Raw genomic sequence first — 17,473 nt, 5'->3', positions numbered from 1 at the left:
GATTTTTTTTAAGGGGTAGATACAATCGCCATTAAAGGTACCTAAGTATCCATGCATACCTGATATCATCAGGTATGGAGTTGTCTGTGAAAGTCCCCTGAAGAAAATGAAATAAATTGTTTATTTTATTGACCTCACCTTATTTACTTTTACTGGTGATACTGTTTTTAAATATTTATATTTACTAGCCTTTTATTTGTTGGGTTTCATTTAAATTGATGGAGATTAAAATACCCCGGCTATTTTCTTATTTTACATAGTAACCTCGCCTCGGTTTTACGCTATGACGAAAACATTTACAATACCTGTCAATAGCAACACTGTACAAAACGTCAACGTCACAGTATCTATCAAAAGTTCGCAGATGAAGTCAAAACAAATCGCCCAAGACTACTTGCTTCTGTTTATTTTTATTTATTTGTCCGACTAAAAGCATGTAAAGGTTTTAAAGAGATTTGCTACAACTTCCTAATAAGTGCGGGTTTTTTTTTGCGTAGCCGTTTTTGTACTCAAATGGTTTAATTTATAAGCCGCTAAAGTTCCCGTTAGTTTTGTTTTCCACGTCAAAGGTGTTGTTCTTAGTGATCCAAGATGGGTCGGAATAGGGGTTACCAGGACTTGGATGACAGTCATGTAAGGGCTCGGTCCCCGGGACCGCCGATGCCGCCTCCTCAAGAAATAGAAATGGCATCAGTGTCAGTCGTGCCTGACGGTATGAAAACTTTCATTTCCTTTAAAAAGTGTTATTGTTCTTAATAGAATATAAAGTATTCAGGTCCTACAATATATATCGGAAACTTTAATGGTTCAAGCTATGTGTCTTTAAGTGAATACAAGTAGCATTCAGCCATGTTCACAAATTAGAAATCTGACATCAATCATTTGTCATAAAAAACTTTTATATTTATTTGAACTATGCAACTACTTCATATCGTGTGTTAATAACTAACATTGCATATTTCAGACACTTTCACTGTCACTCAAGCTGTGAACGCGCTTGGTTTTGGTTGGTTCCAAGTTAAATTGTCACTGTTTACTGGACTGTGCTGGATGGCTGACTCTATGGAAATGACTATATTAAGCATTTTGTCACCAGCTCTACACTGTGAATGGAATATCAGCAAGTATGTGCTAAGTATCTACTAGTAATAATAATAATCTACTGAAACTTAAATAATACATGATCCGAGAAGAATATTACAAGTTTATTCAATATATATAATATTTAAAAAAACAAACTGGTGGCTGAAGATAATCATTTCAGATTTTAAAATGTTACAATAATGAAGAAGAGGACAATAAATCTATTGGATATTAAATTAATGTTCCTTATCTCAATTTAAAAAATAATACAATAAATTGAAATTTAAAAACATAAATTCGAATAAAAATTCTATGCTACATTTTCTAACAATCTATTTCAAACTTTGAAGCAGAGAAGGTTTATACTCCAATGTTCTGTTGCTTTACTTAAGTTTTTAGCCAAAACATTATGACAAGATTGCTCACATTTTTTAAGTACCTCAACAAATGAAATATAATTTCTTCTCTTGCTTTTTTTCTTGAAATCTTAGAAATTGTCAATATTAATTAAAATATAATATTTACAGATACCAGCAGGCTTTAACTACAACTATAGTTTTTATGGGAATGATGCTGAGTTCCACATTTTGGGGAAACATTAGTGACCGGTATGGTAGAAAAACAGTGAGTATAATTGATGTTTCCTGACTGTTATAAATTATTGTATTATATTAATGAAACATAATCATTCTGCTATTCTATACATTTGACATTATACCTTGCCTGAAATAGACAACCAGCTTGAGGACAGGCACCTACAACCTAACAATCAAAAAACTTTTTAGCTTTGTTGTTATTTATTTAGATATTATTATAATATACTAGTGTGAGCAACCCTTAACACTTAGGGGTATGAAAAATAGATGTTGTTCTATTCTCAGACCTACCCAAAATGTATACAAAATTTCATAAAAATCAATCGAACCGTTTCGGAGGAGTACGGTAACTAACATCGTGACACGGGAATTTTATATATTAGAAGATTTAAGTGGATTAAAAATAACATTCAATAACGGTTTACTCACACGTATCGGTCGCAAATCAAACTGTACGACTCGCGACTCTGCCGCCGCGTCAAGTCATGATCAAGGTCTGGCCCGACTAACGCGCGTGGCTAAACCGTTATTAAAAATATAATTTATATATAAAAACATAAAATACTTTTAATGCTATTATTTAATGCTTATAATTCTTTTCCAGGCTTTAAGTATGTGTGGTGTGTTACTGTTTTACTATGGTTTATTAAGTTCCATAGCTCCAAACTTCTTGTGGTTATTATTTCTGAGAAGTCTTGTCGGATTCGCCATAGGCTGTGTACCACAATCGTAAGTAAAGGCTTTAATTCAAATCATTATTGTTCATACACAGTTTCATATTGTACAGATTTTAAAGTGAAGTTTGATTTGATTTCAGGGTCACTTTATATGCAGAATTTTTGCCAACGAAACAACGGGCCAAATGTGTTGTTCTACTTGATGTGAGTATAATAATACAAAACAATAAAATTATAGCTATTACAATAATACGTCAAGGACTTCTAGTAATATCCTTACGAAGCTACAGACACGCATCAACGTTTTTTTTAATCAGCTGCAGTTGTACTAACTTTCTTAATTTATTATCGTTTTAAAACGATTGTGATTATTAAACGTAAGCATCTTGTTTAATACCTGAAATACTACATATAAGCTAAAACTTATATTACCTTAGAAGTTGAATGCTTATGCCTAATATGCATTGTCTCGCATTCACATAAAGATCCCATATGAACAGTTTGCATTCATTCCTAACTTTGGACTACGGCTCCGAAGGATTCATATTCGTATCGTCAGTCTTAAAATCGCTACTTACTCGTCACTACTTATAGCAAACTACAGTAAACTGAAACGATTTTTCCGTATATGTCCACAAATCCGGTCTAGAAAAATTGCATTAGTTTTGCCTTATTACTTGGGCCTTTGCGCACTTAAATTATCATTTCATTACTAACCATACTTTTTATGTTCACCAGTGTTTCTGGGCGTTAGGAGCGTGTCTGGAAGTGGCTTTAGCGTTAGTGGTGATGCCCACGCTTGGCGTACACTGGCTACTTGCTCTCTCCACCGTACCGCTACTGTTCTTCGCACTTATATGCCCTGTAAGTTGTTTTGAGTTTTTTATTAATATTGCAAACATTGAATAATGTTTATTGAGTATTATTTCTTGTATTTTACAGTGGCTCCCGGAATCTGCAAGGTATCATGTAGCGAGTGGTGAACCTGATAAAGCACTTGCTACGTTGGAACAGGTAATTATTACCTTTCAACCAAATGTTTTAATGCCGTAATCCATATTATAAGAGAGAGAGATCTATAAGAACAGAATATTTTCTTTAGAATTTAAAAAATGCTGTATGCAAAACACCTAAAGTTAAATATAATAAGTACTAAATTATTTTTCTGTTATGCATCCATCTAGTAAAAAATCGGTCTTTCGATACAGGCAGTCATAAATAATATCTAGATAACAGTAAGGCCTGATTCGCACGGGAGCTTTTTTAACGTGCGTTGAATAAGCGTTCAAATAGAACAAATGCATTTCCAAGTACTTGTGCGAATCAGGCCTAATGGATTTCTCTATGTGCACCAGTTAAGTTGTGTCGACTAATAACACACGGTCTTTTTTTTTTGCCGAATTCGCAACACAATAAAAGTTCTTATTTGTTTTATCAGATAGCGCAAGACAATGGAAGACCCATGCTGTTGGGTCGCTTGGTCTGTGATGACTCCGTAGGGATCGGACAACGAGGCCGCCTAAAGCATCTGCTCATACCACACCTGAGGAATACCAGCTTATTGCTTTGGTTCATTTGGTATGTACTAAGATTGGTAGCTATTGTAGCTAATAGTGGCTTTATCACCTTTAACAAGAAAGATTAGGTCGAAGGTAACGATTCCCGCGTAGCACAAACGTTTGTGTGATCCACAAATGCTTTTTCTGAGTCCAAGTGTCTTTGTGTATTTGACTTCAATGTTTGTGAAACCCCCCGGACACAAGGATTAAATTCCTTAGTACGGCAGTCGTTTTTTAAAAGAAAAAAAGAGCAAATCCACCAGCTTGCAAAAGAAAAACAGGACATTACTGATTATTATTAATTGTATAAGTATCGTGTTTCAGGATGTCGTGCGCGTTCTGTTACTACGGGCTAGTCCTGATGACGACGGAGCTGTTCGAGACGGAGGCGGGCGGCCTGGAGGAGGCCTGCGCCGCCGACTGCCGCCCGCTGCAGACCACCGACTACATGGACCTGCTGTGGACCACGCTGGCAGAGTTCCCCGGTACTTATACCAACTGAACAACTATTTTATCTAGGATTTAAAAACAGAATCATATTCTGCAATCAAGTTATTCCACAACGTGCTCATTACGCCATCTAGTATCAAACTAAGCAAAGCTTGTTATGAGTACTTGACAATAAAAAAACATTCCTATATATTTTGAAATGCATAAATTATATAGATAAATTATACCCAAACACAGAAAAAATGATCGCACTCATTAACCCAACATTTGTCCTGAGTGAGAATCGAACCCACGACCGCCGGTATAGCAGTCATGTTCACTAACCACTAAGGCCAATCAAAAGTTCATATTTATAAAATCTTTTTTATAATAACACTCGTGAGACTGATTCATTATTAAATGATCTAACGGTTTACTCACGTGAAACGCTAGTTGGAACTAGTCGGGCACCGATGCATACACGTGAGTAAACCTTGACATCACTTAATAATTATAAACTCTTGTCCCTATAAAAACAAAACACTTTGTGGACCTAACGTATATTTATTTGTAACGCCATTTTTCATTATTATATCAATGTGTATGTTTCAGGCATATTCGCAACAATATTTATAATTGAGAAGTTTGGTCGTAAAAAGACGATGGCTACCCAGTTCGTGATATTCGCTATGTGTGTCTGCGTTCTTATTTATAACGGAAAGTGAGTATCACATAATATAATAATGAAGTCTTATTCTCTTAATCTATAATTCTTTAATAAAAAAAGAATGTTAATTTCAGTCGTACATTCCTGACGTGTGTTCTGTTTCTTGCGAGAGGAATCATAGCCGGGCTATTTCAAGCAGCTTATGTTTATACGCCAGAAGTAAGTAGTAAAAAATATTTATTTTTCATTAAATATGCCTAAGGCTTTTTAGAGATTTATAGTAAGAAGCTTCAAACAAGACTTTAATTCAGCCTGTCGAGGTCTTCTACTGGGCATAGTCCCTCAAATTGCGCAACAACACCTAATCCTACTCCTTCCACCGCCAGTCCGAGTAATAATAATAAACCTATGATTATAGGTGTACCCCACGGCGTTGCGAGCCACGGCGGTGGGCGCCTGCAGCGCTGTGGCCAGGCTGGGCGCCATGATCACACCATACGTGGCACAGGTACATATCATTCTCATGTTATTAGTTTATACATTTTCCTGACTGGATATCCTCATAATTCGTCTTTCGCAATTGACTCCACGGATAGCCGAGTGGTGGGAGTCATCCACGCTATAAGGTACGGTGTGAGCAATCCAAAAGTAGTTTTTTAAGGTTGTTTGGGGTCGACTTCCGTTCTAGCCGGAAGCAGCTAAGTACCAGTGTTTATCCTAGATACCTGGGCAACGCGACACCCCTTAAACTGGTTATCAGACTTCAGCTTCTGACTGCCCGTGACGGCTGTCAAAGATGTGACCCACAATTTAACGCGCTTTCCGAAACAGGGAGGGACACGTTATGACATAGATGGACACCCAAGCGTTTAGGTTTTTAAAAATCATAATGATTTTTGTCAATGTCAATTTTGATGTAGGTATATCTTATGTTCACTGATTTCTTTTATGATTAGTTTATTAATAAAATACTGCTAATTTATGATATACAAGAAAATCGTAACTTTACATCTGTACCAATGTTATAGGTGTAGACAAGTTAAATAAATAATAATTTACTGTATTAGATTTAAAACTATCAATATTCCAACTTTTTTCTCATACCTAACTAACTATTACTATTACTTCAAAATTATTTTTCCAGGTCCTGTTGAAGAATTCTATAGTGATAGCAACTAGCGTATACTCATTGGTGGCCGTTTTAGCCGCCGCAGCCTGCTTAGCACTCCCGATAGAAACCAAAGGGCGCGAGATGAGGGACACCGTCACGATTAACAATTAAACAAGTCGATAGTGTAATCGATTTCTCAAATCAATGGACACTCGTACTACAGTCCAGTGATTAGTGGTGTCCTAAGACCAGTTTTTTACACCTAGAATAAGACTGTATTTTGTTGACAAGTCGATTCACTTGCATTTTTACAAAGCCTCTGGTAATTACAGAGTATTTCCAGTTTTTAATGGTCACAGATAATGATATTTTTTATGAATTCTGTACCTAAATGTAGGCACTTATTTAAACTACATTTTTAAGGTTTACTTAGTAGAAATTGCAAAAAGTGACTGGTAAAAAATGTGATAAGATGTGACGTCACAGCGCTCTGGCAGCGGTTAATAAACAACTCGTCCATAATAGTAGTAAAGTAATGAAATGACTGCCGTTTTGTATAAAAAAAAAAAGATCAAATATTAATCACAGAACAATGATAAAAATAAGTCGATCTGATAGTATTAATCAGAAACAAATTCTTTAAGTGTTATTCATAACTTAAAAATCTCTTAATACGTACTAAAATGATAATTATCTCATTTGAGATTAGATCTGATATTTTTGACATTAGTTTTTAACTTTTTTATGTACTTACTTGAATAGTCATTATCGCTTAGCAAGCTTGACTGAATAATTAACAGTATTTCTTAGCTTAGACGTTAAGCATATTCGCGCTTTTGCTTGGGTGTAGCTATGACCCGTTAGCAGAAAGGGGGCGTCATTTTAGCCCTAACCTTGTTCTACATACTCTTTTAGTAGTCATTTTGAATGTCGTGTTCGGGTATCTAGTTGGCAATTCTTTAACAGATTGTTTCCTAGTTGATCGAAAGCTCGGTCGCTGGCAAAACAGTGCTCCATTTTTAGCTACGCCGAAATATAGGTATACAGATAAGTAATGTGTTCCAATACTTCCAATATTGATAACGCTACTGTATTATTAAATGATGAAACTGTTTACTCACGAGTATTTACCGGGGGTGCCCGACTAGTTTCGAACCCACACTTCTATTATTTTTATTTCAAAATCGTAAATAAGTTTGCTTGCATTTTCAAGATTAAACCGATATACTCGATATATTTTTTTTAAATAGGATTGTTCAGATTTTATAAATGCAATATGTACTTAAAATACTCACTATTAATAAATACTCAGAAACAAATCCGTCCAGTCTTCCTTAGTAATATAGATATTATGTAACGCTTATATATAAAAAAATATCAAGAGGTCAGACAAACTATTTTTCAACTTATCATTCCCTAACTTCTACCAGTTAATTATCATTGAAAAATGAAATTTGATAAACATAATAATATGATGTAAGTTGATAAGATCAGGTTAGTGTCTGATAAATATTTGATTGTTTCATGTGATGATTCGCTACAGTCCGCACATGAAAGTGGTATCACAGACTAACGGTTTAAGACTCTAATGTCAATGCATTAGTGTTTATTTTATCATTTTACATGCGGGTGATATGTACACTAAAACTTATCGGTCTTATAGTTCATTATCAAGCTAATCTGTTTGTTTTTAAAATTAAATAAAGCACATACTTCCTATTTTATTTAAAGATATACTTTTCATTAATATAAACACGGTATATACTAGGAACCTGACATTTTTAAAATTTATTAGAATTAATGGGCATGAAAGCTTACCTAATGTCGATTTTATCATTATCAACAAAACTATGGCGAATTAAAAAAATCGTTAGTCTAAGTTTGTGTCTACTTGTAACTAGTGACATAGGTTGTGAAAATTTTATACAGTACTTATACCTATACGGTGCTATAGATAAATATGTTTTGAAAATAATAACTAAAGAATATTGATTTAAGAGATACATTTAATATACCGCCTTAGATATTCTATATTTCTATATATTGTAAACGGCAACAAATACTTTCTATTTACCCATAAATTTAATATTTTCACAAAACACTAACAACCTAAACATAAGATATTTTTATGTTATTTGTCTCTTCGGATGTAAAAAGGTTTTAGTGTGTGTATTTTACACAAAATATTCTCTTGTACAAATAGATCTATACCTAAACTTATTAATATTATATCGACTGATATTTGCATCCGCTATAATAAAAAATGTAGTTACCTACCTATTTATAGATTTTTTTACTAAACTTAAATTTTAAAAATACATTTTTCCGTCATTTATTTATTTATCATAACTTTGTATCTTCAAATTTATGAAACTTACACGCTTTTCCCTTCTGTAAAATTTGATCAAACTTAACATTTAAGTTCAGACTTCGTTAGGTACAAAATTAATATCTGAGTGCATCTACTTTTTATAAACATTGTTTAAGATGAAAACGTTGTACCCTCTGTTGACAAGAAAACACTATAGCATTTATTTAAGACATATTAAGGTTTTATGTGGATTGTACTATTTTTTTAAGTTCTAATGGTTCTTCATTGTGATGTAATCACAGGTATAACACCAAAAATATTTATGCTTATGTTAAGTTTTACACGATTTTAATAAAATACTTATGCACAATATCGTTTTTATTATGCTTTAAAATAAGCGCGATTTCTGTCAATCAAATGAGAGTAGATAAACCATGATATACAAATCTTAGTTCCTGAATAATTGAATTCAACTAAAATGATTTAATGTTGAAAAGAAAATAAAAGACTTATTATAATATAAGAATTTAATTAATTTTAACACTATTGAAATTAATACTCACACTCATTATTTCTCATATCTGTCAGATGCAAATAAAATTTTTGAAATCACAGTTTAAATCACACAACTCAATAATAATTTACTAGTAATCATTCACTGTAATTAAGAATAACGCTATCAAGTCTAACTAAACATATGAATACAAGCTGTCAGTCAAAAAATGCCATACATCTAAAACGTAAATCTATAGGCGAAGTTAATGGAGATTTTAAGTACATTTACGAACAGATAAATGTATACAAGGAGGGTAATTCTAGACACCTCATGTACTCTGTACACACATGAATCTAAAAGTACGGATTACTACATGTATACATATTTCTTGTACTCAAGTGTACTAATAATCCCCAGTAGTGTATTTGACTTATATTATTTGTTAAATATACTTTGCTCGTCAACAACTCTGTTTACTCACTAAAATTAACATCTAGAAACGCAATGGCTTATCAAACCAATTTAAAGTGCGCCTCGTTCAACTTAATTGATGGAGAATCTTAATTATTTACTAGAATAAATATCAATTTTGGCTAAGACTTTCTTTATAGAAAAAAGGAGTAATACACATTTCATAGCCTGATATACAAGTACTTAATTTACTTCAAAACAATTATATCCACTTACACATTCATTCACTCTTAAATTCTATCTACTACTCTAGTTAGTTTTAATCAATAGCTAGCTATACTACTGTATGATAAGGATGGTTAGAATAAGGCGATATTTGCTCAGCCCTTATATAATTCTGTTTAAGTAGGTAGTTCACGGTATGTATAGAAAAAAAATGTTTGAGAACTCAATATTTAACATACCTATTAATATTTATGTATTCAGGTAACTATCAGAGCAAACAAATTTCAAAGATATTCTATAATATTTTACCCACGCCTTGTGGTTCTCAAAAACCCATTTTCTATACATATGTAAAATTACAGGGAAGACCCTTCATTTTTCATAAAGCATTAAACATTTAGAGAACCCAACTGCTGCACATAGTGCTTACATAGTTATTCAACATCTTAGTATACTGTCACCTATTGATTTAACTGACATACACATTCTCTCTTCTAATAATAAATACATACCTACAATTGTATATAATATAAGCATTGTATAATGTGTGTAATTACTTTCAACATCATAAATACATATCAATTTCAACCTTTTTTCAAGTATAAAAGGCTAATTAATAAAGCTATTGGTGAATACATATTTATAATGCTGATTGTTACTGAGATCAATATACCTAAGTTATGAGGACTTGTGCAAATTTTACCAAATAAAAGTATGACCTATTTTTAGTTTCATCAAATTTTCCACCATATTTTATATTGTGTTTTATTACTTATATAATACTCATGATATCATTTGCAATTGTAAATTTACTTCAACCCTTGTCTTAAATATTTTAATACCTATTTATTTCACAGTCAAATTAGGTACAAATTCTTTTAAGTTCTTATTGAAGCTGACAACGCATGCAATAATGTTTGCATCAATAACACAGGGACATTATTTGACATTAGTTAAAAAGAATCCCTATTGTTTGTCTGAGTTCGACAATTTATAATTTTACATAATTATAACTAATTGAAAACTAAAATTATTTTAGAATCTTATTTATTATAATACGGTGGGAACTCACTACAATAATAAGTCATACCTACTTCAATCAAACATAGCAAGAAATGGAAAAGCATAACTATAATTATTTACAGTCAAAAAATACTCAATAGGACCCAAATATACACAATATTATTGAAATAGTTTTACATACAAGAATGTCCATTTAGTACTTATTTTCAATACAATTATTTAACATCAAAATAATATAATTCAGTTTTATATTCAATAAGAAGCAAAATAAACCTAAATCTGTAAATTAAACAATTTCAACTGTGCCCACACAATGCTTTCTCACTATTACCCGGGTGTGAGCGCTTAAAGCTGCCATTTGTGATGAAAATCTATGTGTTATGTCATAATGAAAATAGGTATCATATAGCTAATCAATACAATATAGTTTTAGTAATTGTAAGAACATGTAGTGCTTATTCTATAAGATGATAGTATTTTGTACTAAACCAGTCTATATTAATTAATCATCATCCAACTCTATGACAATTGGTTCAACATTTTCTGAAGCTTTTGTGTAATCTTCCTTTAACTGTGCTAACAATGCACACTTTGGTATTTTAAGTTCCTCTGCCTCATCTATCAAAGCCTTTAGCTTTTGAAGCCGCCCTATATCTGGTGCTGTGGGCAACAGGATGTTCTTTGTTTCAGTCATCCACTTGTCAAAACTATTGACTCTAAAATCAATTGTTTGCAGCATTATATGCAGCTCATCCATATCATATCGATAGTTTAACGTCTTTTTTCCTAGAGGACATTGACAAAGGTTGTCTGCATGCTGCAAACAAACCATGTGTTTACAATCAATACATGACACTGAGGATAAGAAACATGTAGTTTTACACACTTCACATAGTCGTTCATCGTCACCAAGTAACTCAAATGCAGTCCTGCGCACACTTTTAAGACCTTTTTTGGCTATCAAGGCCCTTAAAGTTCCTTCCTCTTCAGTTGCTTTCACTAACTCCTTTTGTGTTTCTAAAGCAGTCTCCAAATCTAAACGATCTCCTTCTAGAGCCATTTTACAAATCAATTCATCATGAGAGAAAACACAAAACCTTTTTAGATTTTTATAGTGTATAATACATTCACGGCCTATCTTCAGCCAATCTGGAGGAGCAAAATTGACAGCTTCCGCAAAGTTGTATCCTTGATTAAAACCAGCATGGTATGCTCTTGGAAAAGTCACCACAAACTCTCCAGCATGTTGGTCTGTTCTATAGATTGGAACACCTGCTGCCATCAATATATTAGGGTTCATAATTGTCACAAGTTGATGTAGTAAATCTGGTTGTGATTTGAAGAGATCTGGTGCTGCTGCTTTCATGGCTGTCTCCAACAATTCAGCCCCACTACCCGGTACTCCATACCATGTTTTTGCCTCACCCCAATGTAGATAATTAATAGAGTAGCTCCAATGATCTTCATTATGCCAACAAAATGCTGAAAAACACATACCAACATACATCCAAGGCACAGTCATACCAGATATGTCAGCATTTATAAATCTTAACACAGAACCATCAAGAACTGGAAGATTATTTAAGTTCCATCCGGAATCAACATACTCTTGATCCCCTGGATAGAGGTTTAATGAAGATTTTGTAGGAAACCCTGATCCATGATCCATGGAGTGCAAATCTGCACCATACTCTACAGTAACATCTTCTTCAACAGAGGAAATTATCCTCCAAAATTCCTTTTCAGCTACAGTTGTTGGAACTAAATGTCCTGACATACCAAAATAATCTGATTTGAATTTGTCAGCCATTTCTCCAAACTGTTGGAGTGTGTATTCTCTCTCAGCTTGAGCAAACCCAAAGGCCTCTGCAGGCTTGTGGACTTCTTCAGCAATACAACATGGGCAACGCCAGTCTCCATCTGGAACCACACTGAGTGGTGGCTTTAGACAAAATGTATGGTATGTATCAGAACAACCATTGCAAATTAACAGTAAATCATCTCTGTGATCTTTTTGACAAATAGCACACTGGTAAATGGCTAACGGATCTAGGTCATAGCGGGGTCTTTTTCTTGACTTTGTAATATCAAATTCTTCATCATTTAGTCCAGGCATTTTCGGTCCAGGTCCATAGCAGGCTAGCCTTTGCAATTCTCTATTACGTTTTAAGACTTCACATTCAGTTTTCACTTTTGAACTATCAACATCAAGTTTGATATCAGATCCTGTCTTTGTTTTCTTAATACTTGTGTGAGGTTTCTCATCCTTACAATCATATTCTTCTTTAATTTTTGTGATCCTTTCAATGGGTACTTCTGTAATTTTTCCTGTTTCATCACTCTTTTTTTCAGTTTTAGTTTCAGTCTTCTTAACTGTTTTTAGTATATCTGCTTTACTTTTCTCAAAAATTTCATAAGGTAACAAAATCTTTTCATAGTTACTTCTTAAAAAATTCATAGTACTTGTGTTTTGACTATATCCCATTGAATTGGCTATCTTACGCCATTTTTTAGGGCTATTACAATTTTCAAAGCCGCCTTCCTCGTCGACCCAGAATTTAAGACAGTACAAATCTAATGTTTTGTTTTCGATCATGGGTATTTTCAACGGCGATCCTTGAAGATCCCAAAATTTTAATATTTTTTCAAGAAACAAAAGTTTCAAACGCGTTATGGCTTCCAACTCGTTCACTTTCTGAATCCTAGGAACGAATTTTAATTTGTCCACGTCTAATGAAAAAGGTGGCTGCCAGCGCGATGGGGGCTTAATTTTACATATGCCTGTTTTCTCTGCAACTGGACGAATTTTTGCTATATAGCCAAGAGGATCCAGAAATTCTTCGGGCGTAGGTTCGAATACAGGTGCCTCGGGTGGTGCAGTGAAAGTAAATTCTGCACTTTTATGCATGGCATTTTTCTGGATATTCTTGCTATCCATGTTCGCTACGTAAGATTGTACACTTTTAACGTAATATTTTATTTCACAGTATTTAAGTAACAAACAAAAACATTTCACTCGTAGTAAAAGTGTACGTGACTTCTCGCCATGTGTAAATGGCTCCTAAAATACTGAGATAGTAAAATACACTAAAACACTGCCATTACTATTTATTCCGCAATATTATTGAGACAGCCAACAGTTTTATATGATTAATAGCATCAACACAGATTGCCTTGATCACAAATCGTATTTAACAGTATATTGAAACAAAATTAGTATTGATTATACGATTTTCGTTTACAAAAGCTGTATCGGGCTAGTAAGCAGCCCCAACCAGCCAGCTAGTAACTTGATAACTCACTCGCCTCGCCTGTACGGTTCGTACTTCGTTCATTGATGATGCCTCGTTCAAACGCAGCTTGCTCGTCAAAAATATTATTACGCACACATATGTACACATAGAGACGATAAATGTTCTTCCTCAATCCCATTGGTCACATAGTCGGCTCGCGTTGTTTCGGATGCTGATGGAAGCGCTCTTTTGTAACATATTTTGAAATTAATATTTTATGTTGGTACATGATCAATACATTATTTTCTTTAATTCTGCGTCAATTAGACACAACATGACAACAAAGATAAAAAATGGCGTAGGCGGTAGGTTCACTTTCGTGCAACGACCAAAAAAATAAGTCCTTATTTTTTTTATCGTCGATTGTTATGCGTTATTACCAAGTTGTCATAGAAAACTCATATTACAATTATCCTCTTCCGATCCTCTGATAACAATCTTTGCTTTTAAAACTGAATACATCATTTTGATTTGCTTTCTTACATATAAATGCAAATCAAACTTAGGGCAAGGGCACATAGGTTGAACATTGGGCAGTGTACATTTCTTTTTTGTGTATTTGTCCATAATGATTTTAACATGTATGCTATTTTTTAATTATAAGAAAACTAAAGCGTTTTTTAAAAAGTGCCTGTTAACATACGTAAGTATTACCTAGACGAAATTGTTGGAAAATATTTCTCATCTACTTGAAATGTAACAATACGAGAGCCTTTATATTTTATTCTAGATCGTACTGTAGGTATTACATAAGTTTTTTGTGAAATGAATATGTTACTTATTTATGGACCTTCAACAAATTCTGAAGACGTGCAAGACTTTAAATTAAGTTCAAACAGTATTTGTATATTAATTTCGGTAAAATGTACTAGTACACTAATTCGAGAGGTTCATTCAAGTTCGTGTTCGTAAGTCAGAGTGAATTACAACATTAAAAATATTACATGAAATTATAGCTATAAACACAATTTGTATCGGGAACAACATTTGGCACAAGCTTTTCAGATCTTAGCGCTGTGACTGTAGCCATTTCATTATTATAGAATGTAGATATTCAGCTTAGTGTCTTAAATCAATCAGTAGAGAATTCATTGAAAGCTTAAAGAGTTAATGATGATTACTTAAAAAAGAGAATGTTCATTTACTACCTAACCATTATTATTCATGAACAATAGTAAATGGTAAGTAAATGCTCCGTTTACAAAAAAAAATCCAATTTACCGTAGAAAATGGCACGAGAAAGGGGAGGCCTATGCCCAGCAGTGGGAGGATAAAGGCTGTGGATGATGATGATGAAAAGCTTCGTTATAGTTTTTATACCATGTTTAAGAACCCACTGCTGGGTAAAGGAGGACATCATCATCATCAGCTGATTTCGTTTTATTCTCCGAAGAAAATCTCAGCGACGATGTGCATTTGCTAAGAATTCAAGTGAGTAAATTATTTCGGATCATAACATTTAAGTTGCAAAAAGGGTTGATTCTTAAAGTACATAATAATATATATATTTTGATTAAAGTACATAATAATTTATATATTTTGATTGTGGCTATTTTTTCAAGTTGTTTTATTATTAGATAAAAACAGGTAACACTGTTTGAATTGTCAAATGTCAAAAACATAACCTAAAGAGAAGTGTATCTGCTGAGTGCTGGCCTGCTAATTTATTTATTGCTAGTGAAAAATGTTACTTACATTTCGGGCAGTCCGGACAGTTAATATACAATTACAGCAGATAAGATGTGGACATAGAGTAAGGGGCAAAGCCCCTATTTATTGCCGCACGATAAAAGAACGTTTAGACGAACTGAACTATAAAGATGAGTTATACACCACCAGAATTGATATTGGTTTACCTCGAATCAAGTATGTATATCTTTTCGATTTAGTCTTATGTTAACATGATTAATCTGAAGACTTTCCTTATGTGTTAAGTCTTAAACAATGTTAACATTACGACTTTGCATATTTCAGGAAACCGTCGGGCGAAGAGCGTTTGTCGCGAGCCGACTACCTCAAACAATTAAAAGAAGACAAAAATAAAGAGCAACTAGCACGAAACTTAAAATTAGAGATTGATTTGAGTGAAGCAAAAAATGTTTGGCTTGAAACTTTAGGCCCACAGCACAAGAAACAAATAGCAGATCACTATGCTATATTCGAACATTTATATGGAGAAGGGTATTTTGTCCCTTATCTAAATTTGGAAGTTTTGTATGATTTGAAGAATGGTTCATACCTCCCAGTTTATACAGGGAATGTTATAAAACCAGCAGAAGCACTTGAATACCCTATTGTTAATTATGAGGCTGATGCTGACAGTTTGTGGACATTAGCCCTCACAAGCTTGGATGGACATTTGACTGACAATGATAAAGAATATGTACATTGGTTAGTAGCTAATATTCCTGGCAATTCTGTAGAGAAGGGTGATACTATTGTTGAATACCTGCAGCCTTTCCCATTGAAGGGGACTGGATATCACAGATATGCATTTGTATTGTACAAACAAGAAAAGAATGTAACATATGACTTACCCAAAGGTAAATATCAAACCTTGTTTATTTCATTAAGTGCTTTTTGTGAAGATTGCTTTCTAATATTGAATTCTTAATTTTCAGTATCTTCAGCATCACTTGAAGACAGGACCTTTGTAACAAGGGAATGGTATAAAAAGTACCAGGATGCAATTACTCCTGCTGGGCTGGCATTTTATCAAACCATCTGGGACATTTCTGTCAAAGATTTCTTCCATAAAGTGCTGCAGACCAAGGAACCAGGTAAACCCTTTCATTGATGAAATACACAAACTATAAGTTCCTATTTATGTTATAATATGTGCAATAATATGCTATTCTCTTTCAGTTTATGAGTATGACTTCCCTCAACCATACATAAGGCCTCAAGAATGGTTTCCTCTCAGAAGACCGTTTAACTTATACATGGACAAATATAGGGATCCAAAGCAGATCAACAAGGAGTATTTATTGCGTAAGCTAAGTGGTGAAGACCCATTCAAGGCACCCCCACCACCATTAAGGTTCCCTAATGCCCAGCCTTTGCCAAAGAGCATGCCAACATGGCAGAAACTACATGAAAAGAAGATAAGGCTGGGATGGGGTAGAATCAATGATGTTTAGATTAAATAAAGTATTTAGATAGTGGTAAAAATAAAATTGTTGTTTTACTTATGAATTCGTTATTTGAGCTGAACTTGTAATACCATTTGCCTGAACCAGCACATTAGCTATTTAATTTTATTAAAATTTCTTCAGTTGCTTAAGTATAAACTGGTAACAAAGCAAACTAACGTACACACACACAAACAATGTAGTAATAAATTCTATGTAGCTTTTGGCATATGGTATTGTACAAGTAAGGACATGAGCCAAATGTACACACTCAAAACTTACTATTCCTAAGCAATCTTAAGGGTTTGATTCAACAAACCTAAAAAAGAATAATGGGCGAACAGAGTCGCGGGCGAATGCTAGTATTATAGATACGTATACTAGATGTACCACGCGGTGCGGGCGCCCGCTACAACTCAAAAATGAACCCACAGGAACATACAATCGAGACAAAACTATCC

At 33.7% G+C, this 17,473-nt stretch overlaps 3 protein-coding genes across 3 annotated transcripts; 2 read left to right on the top strand and 1 right to left on the bottom strand.

The window, feature by feature from the left end:
• Window positions 1-497: 497 nt before the first annotated feature.
• On the top strand, window positions 498-8,390 carry LOC113497622 (synaptic vesicle 2-related protein). Its single transcript, XM_026877219.1, has 13 exons — window positions 498-712; window positions 965-1,124; window positions 1,611-1,707; window positions 2,284-2,408; window positions 2,497-2,560; window positions 3,095-3,220; window positions 3,299-3,370; window positions 3,795-3,934; window positions 4,240-4,400; window positions 4,957-5,065; window positions 5,146-5,230; window positions 5,430-5,519; window positions 6,156-8,390. Exons 1-13 carry the CDS (start codon window positions 592-594, stop codon window positions 6,291-6,293), a joined length of 1,488 nt encoding a protein of 495 aa, XP_026733020.1. The 5' UTR covers window positions 498-591; the 3' UTR covers window positions 6,294-8,390.
• Window positions 8,391-8,945: 555 nt separating this feature from the next.
• On the bottom strand, window positions 8,946-14,299 carry LOC113497621 (lysine-specific demethylase lid-like). The gene has a single exon (XM_026877218.1). It carries the CDS (start codon window positions 13,524-13,526, stop codon window positions 11,091-11,093), a length of 2,436 nt encoding a protein of 811 aa, XP_026733019.1. The 5' UTR covers window positions 13,527-14,299; the 3' UTR covers window positions 8,946-11,090.
• Window positions 14,300-15,481: 1,182 nt separating this feature from the next.
• LOC113497271 (39S ribosomal protein L38, mitochondrial) lies at window positions 15,482-17,057 on the top strand. Its single transcript, XM_026876746.1, has 4 exons — window positions 15,482-15,747; window positions 15,856-16,424; window positions 16,503-16,661; window positions 16,747-17,057. Exons 1-4 carry the CDS (start codon window positions 15,566-15,568, stop codon window positions 17,019-17,021), a joined length of 1,185 nt encoding a protein of 394 aa, XP_026732547.1. The 5' UTR covers window positions 15,482-15,565; the 3' UTR covers window positions 17,022-17,057.
• The last annotated feature ends 416 nt before the right edge of the window (window positions 17,058-17,473 follow it).

This window comes from Trichoplusia ni, chromosome 9 (genome assembly GCF_003590095.1).
Source record: "Trichoplusia ni isolate ovarian cell line Hi5 chromosome 9, tn1, whole genome shotgun sequence".
Classification (NCBI taxonomy): Eukaryota; Metazoa; Arthropoda; class Insecta; order Lepidoptera; family Noctuidae; genus Trichoplusia; species Trichoplusia ni.
Note: the sequence above shows the minus strand (reverse complement) of the source record. Positions and strands in the feature narration are given on the sequence as shown.

Excerpts from the sequence above, each read along its gene's own strand:
- LOC113497622 (XM_026877219.1), top strand. The coding sequence starts at position 592 with ATGGGTCGGAATAGGGGTTACCAGGACTTGGATGACAGTCATGTAAGG. Across the intron at positions 713-964 it reads AGTGTCAGTCGTGCCTGACG|ACACTTTCACTGTCACTCAA; the intron begins GTATGAAAACTT and ends TGCATATTTCAG. Across the intron at positions 5,066-5,145 it reads GTTCTTATTTATAACGGAAA|TCGTACATTCCTGACGTGTG; the intron begins GTGAGTATCACA and ends TGTTAATTTCAG.
- LOC113497271 (XM_026876746.1), top strand. The coding sequence starts at position 15,566 with ATGTTACTTACATTTCGGGCAGTCCGGACAGTTAATATACAATTACAG. Across the intron at positions 15,748-15,855 it reads ATTGGTTTACCTCGAATCAA|GAAACCGTCGGGCGAAGAGC; the intron begins GTATGTATATCT and ends TGCATATTTCAG. Across the intron at positions 16,662-16,746 it reads GCTGCAGACCAAGGAACCAG|TTTATGAGTATGACTTCCCT; the intron begins GTAAACCCTTTC and ends ATTCTCTTTCAG.
- LOC113497621 (XM_026877218.1), bottom strand. The coding sequence starts at position 13,526 with ATGGATAGCAAGAATATCCAGAAAAATGCCATGCATAAAAGTGCAGAA.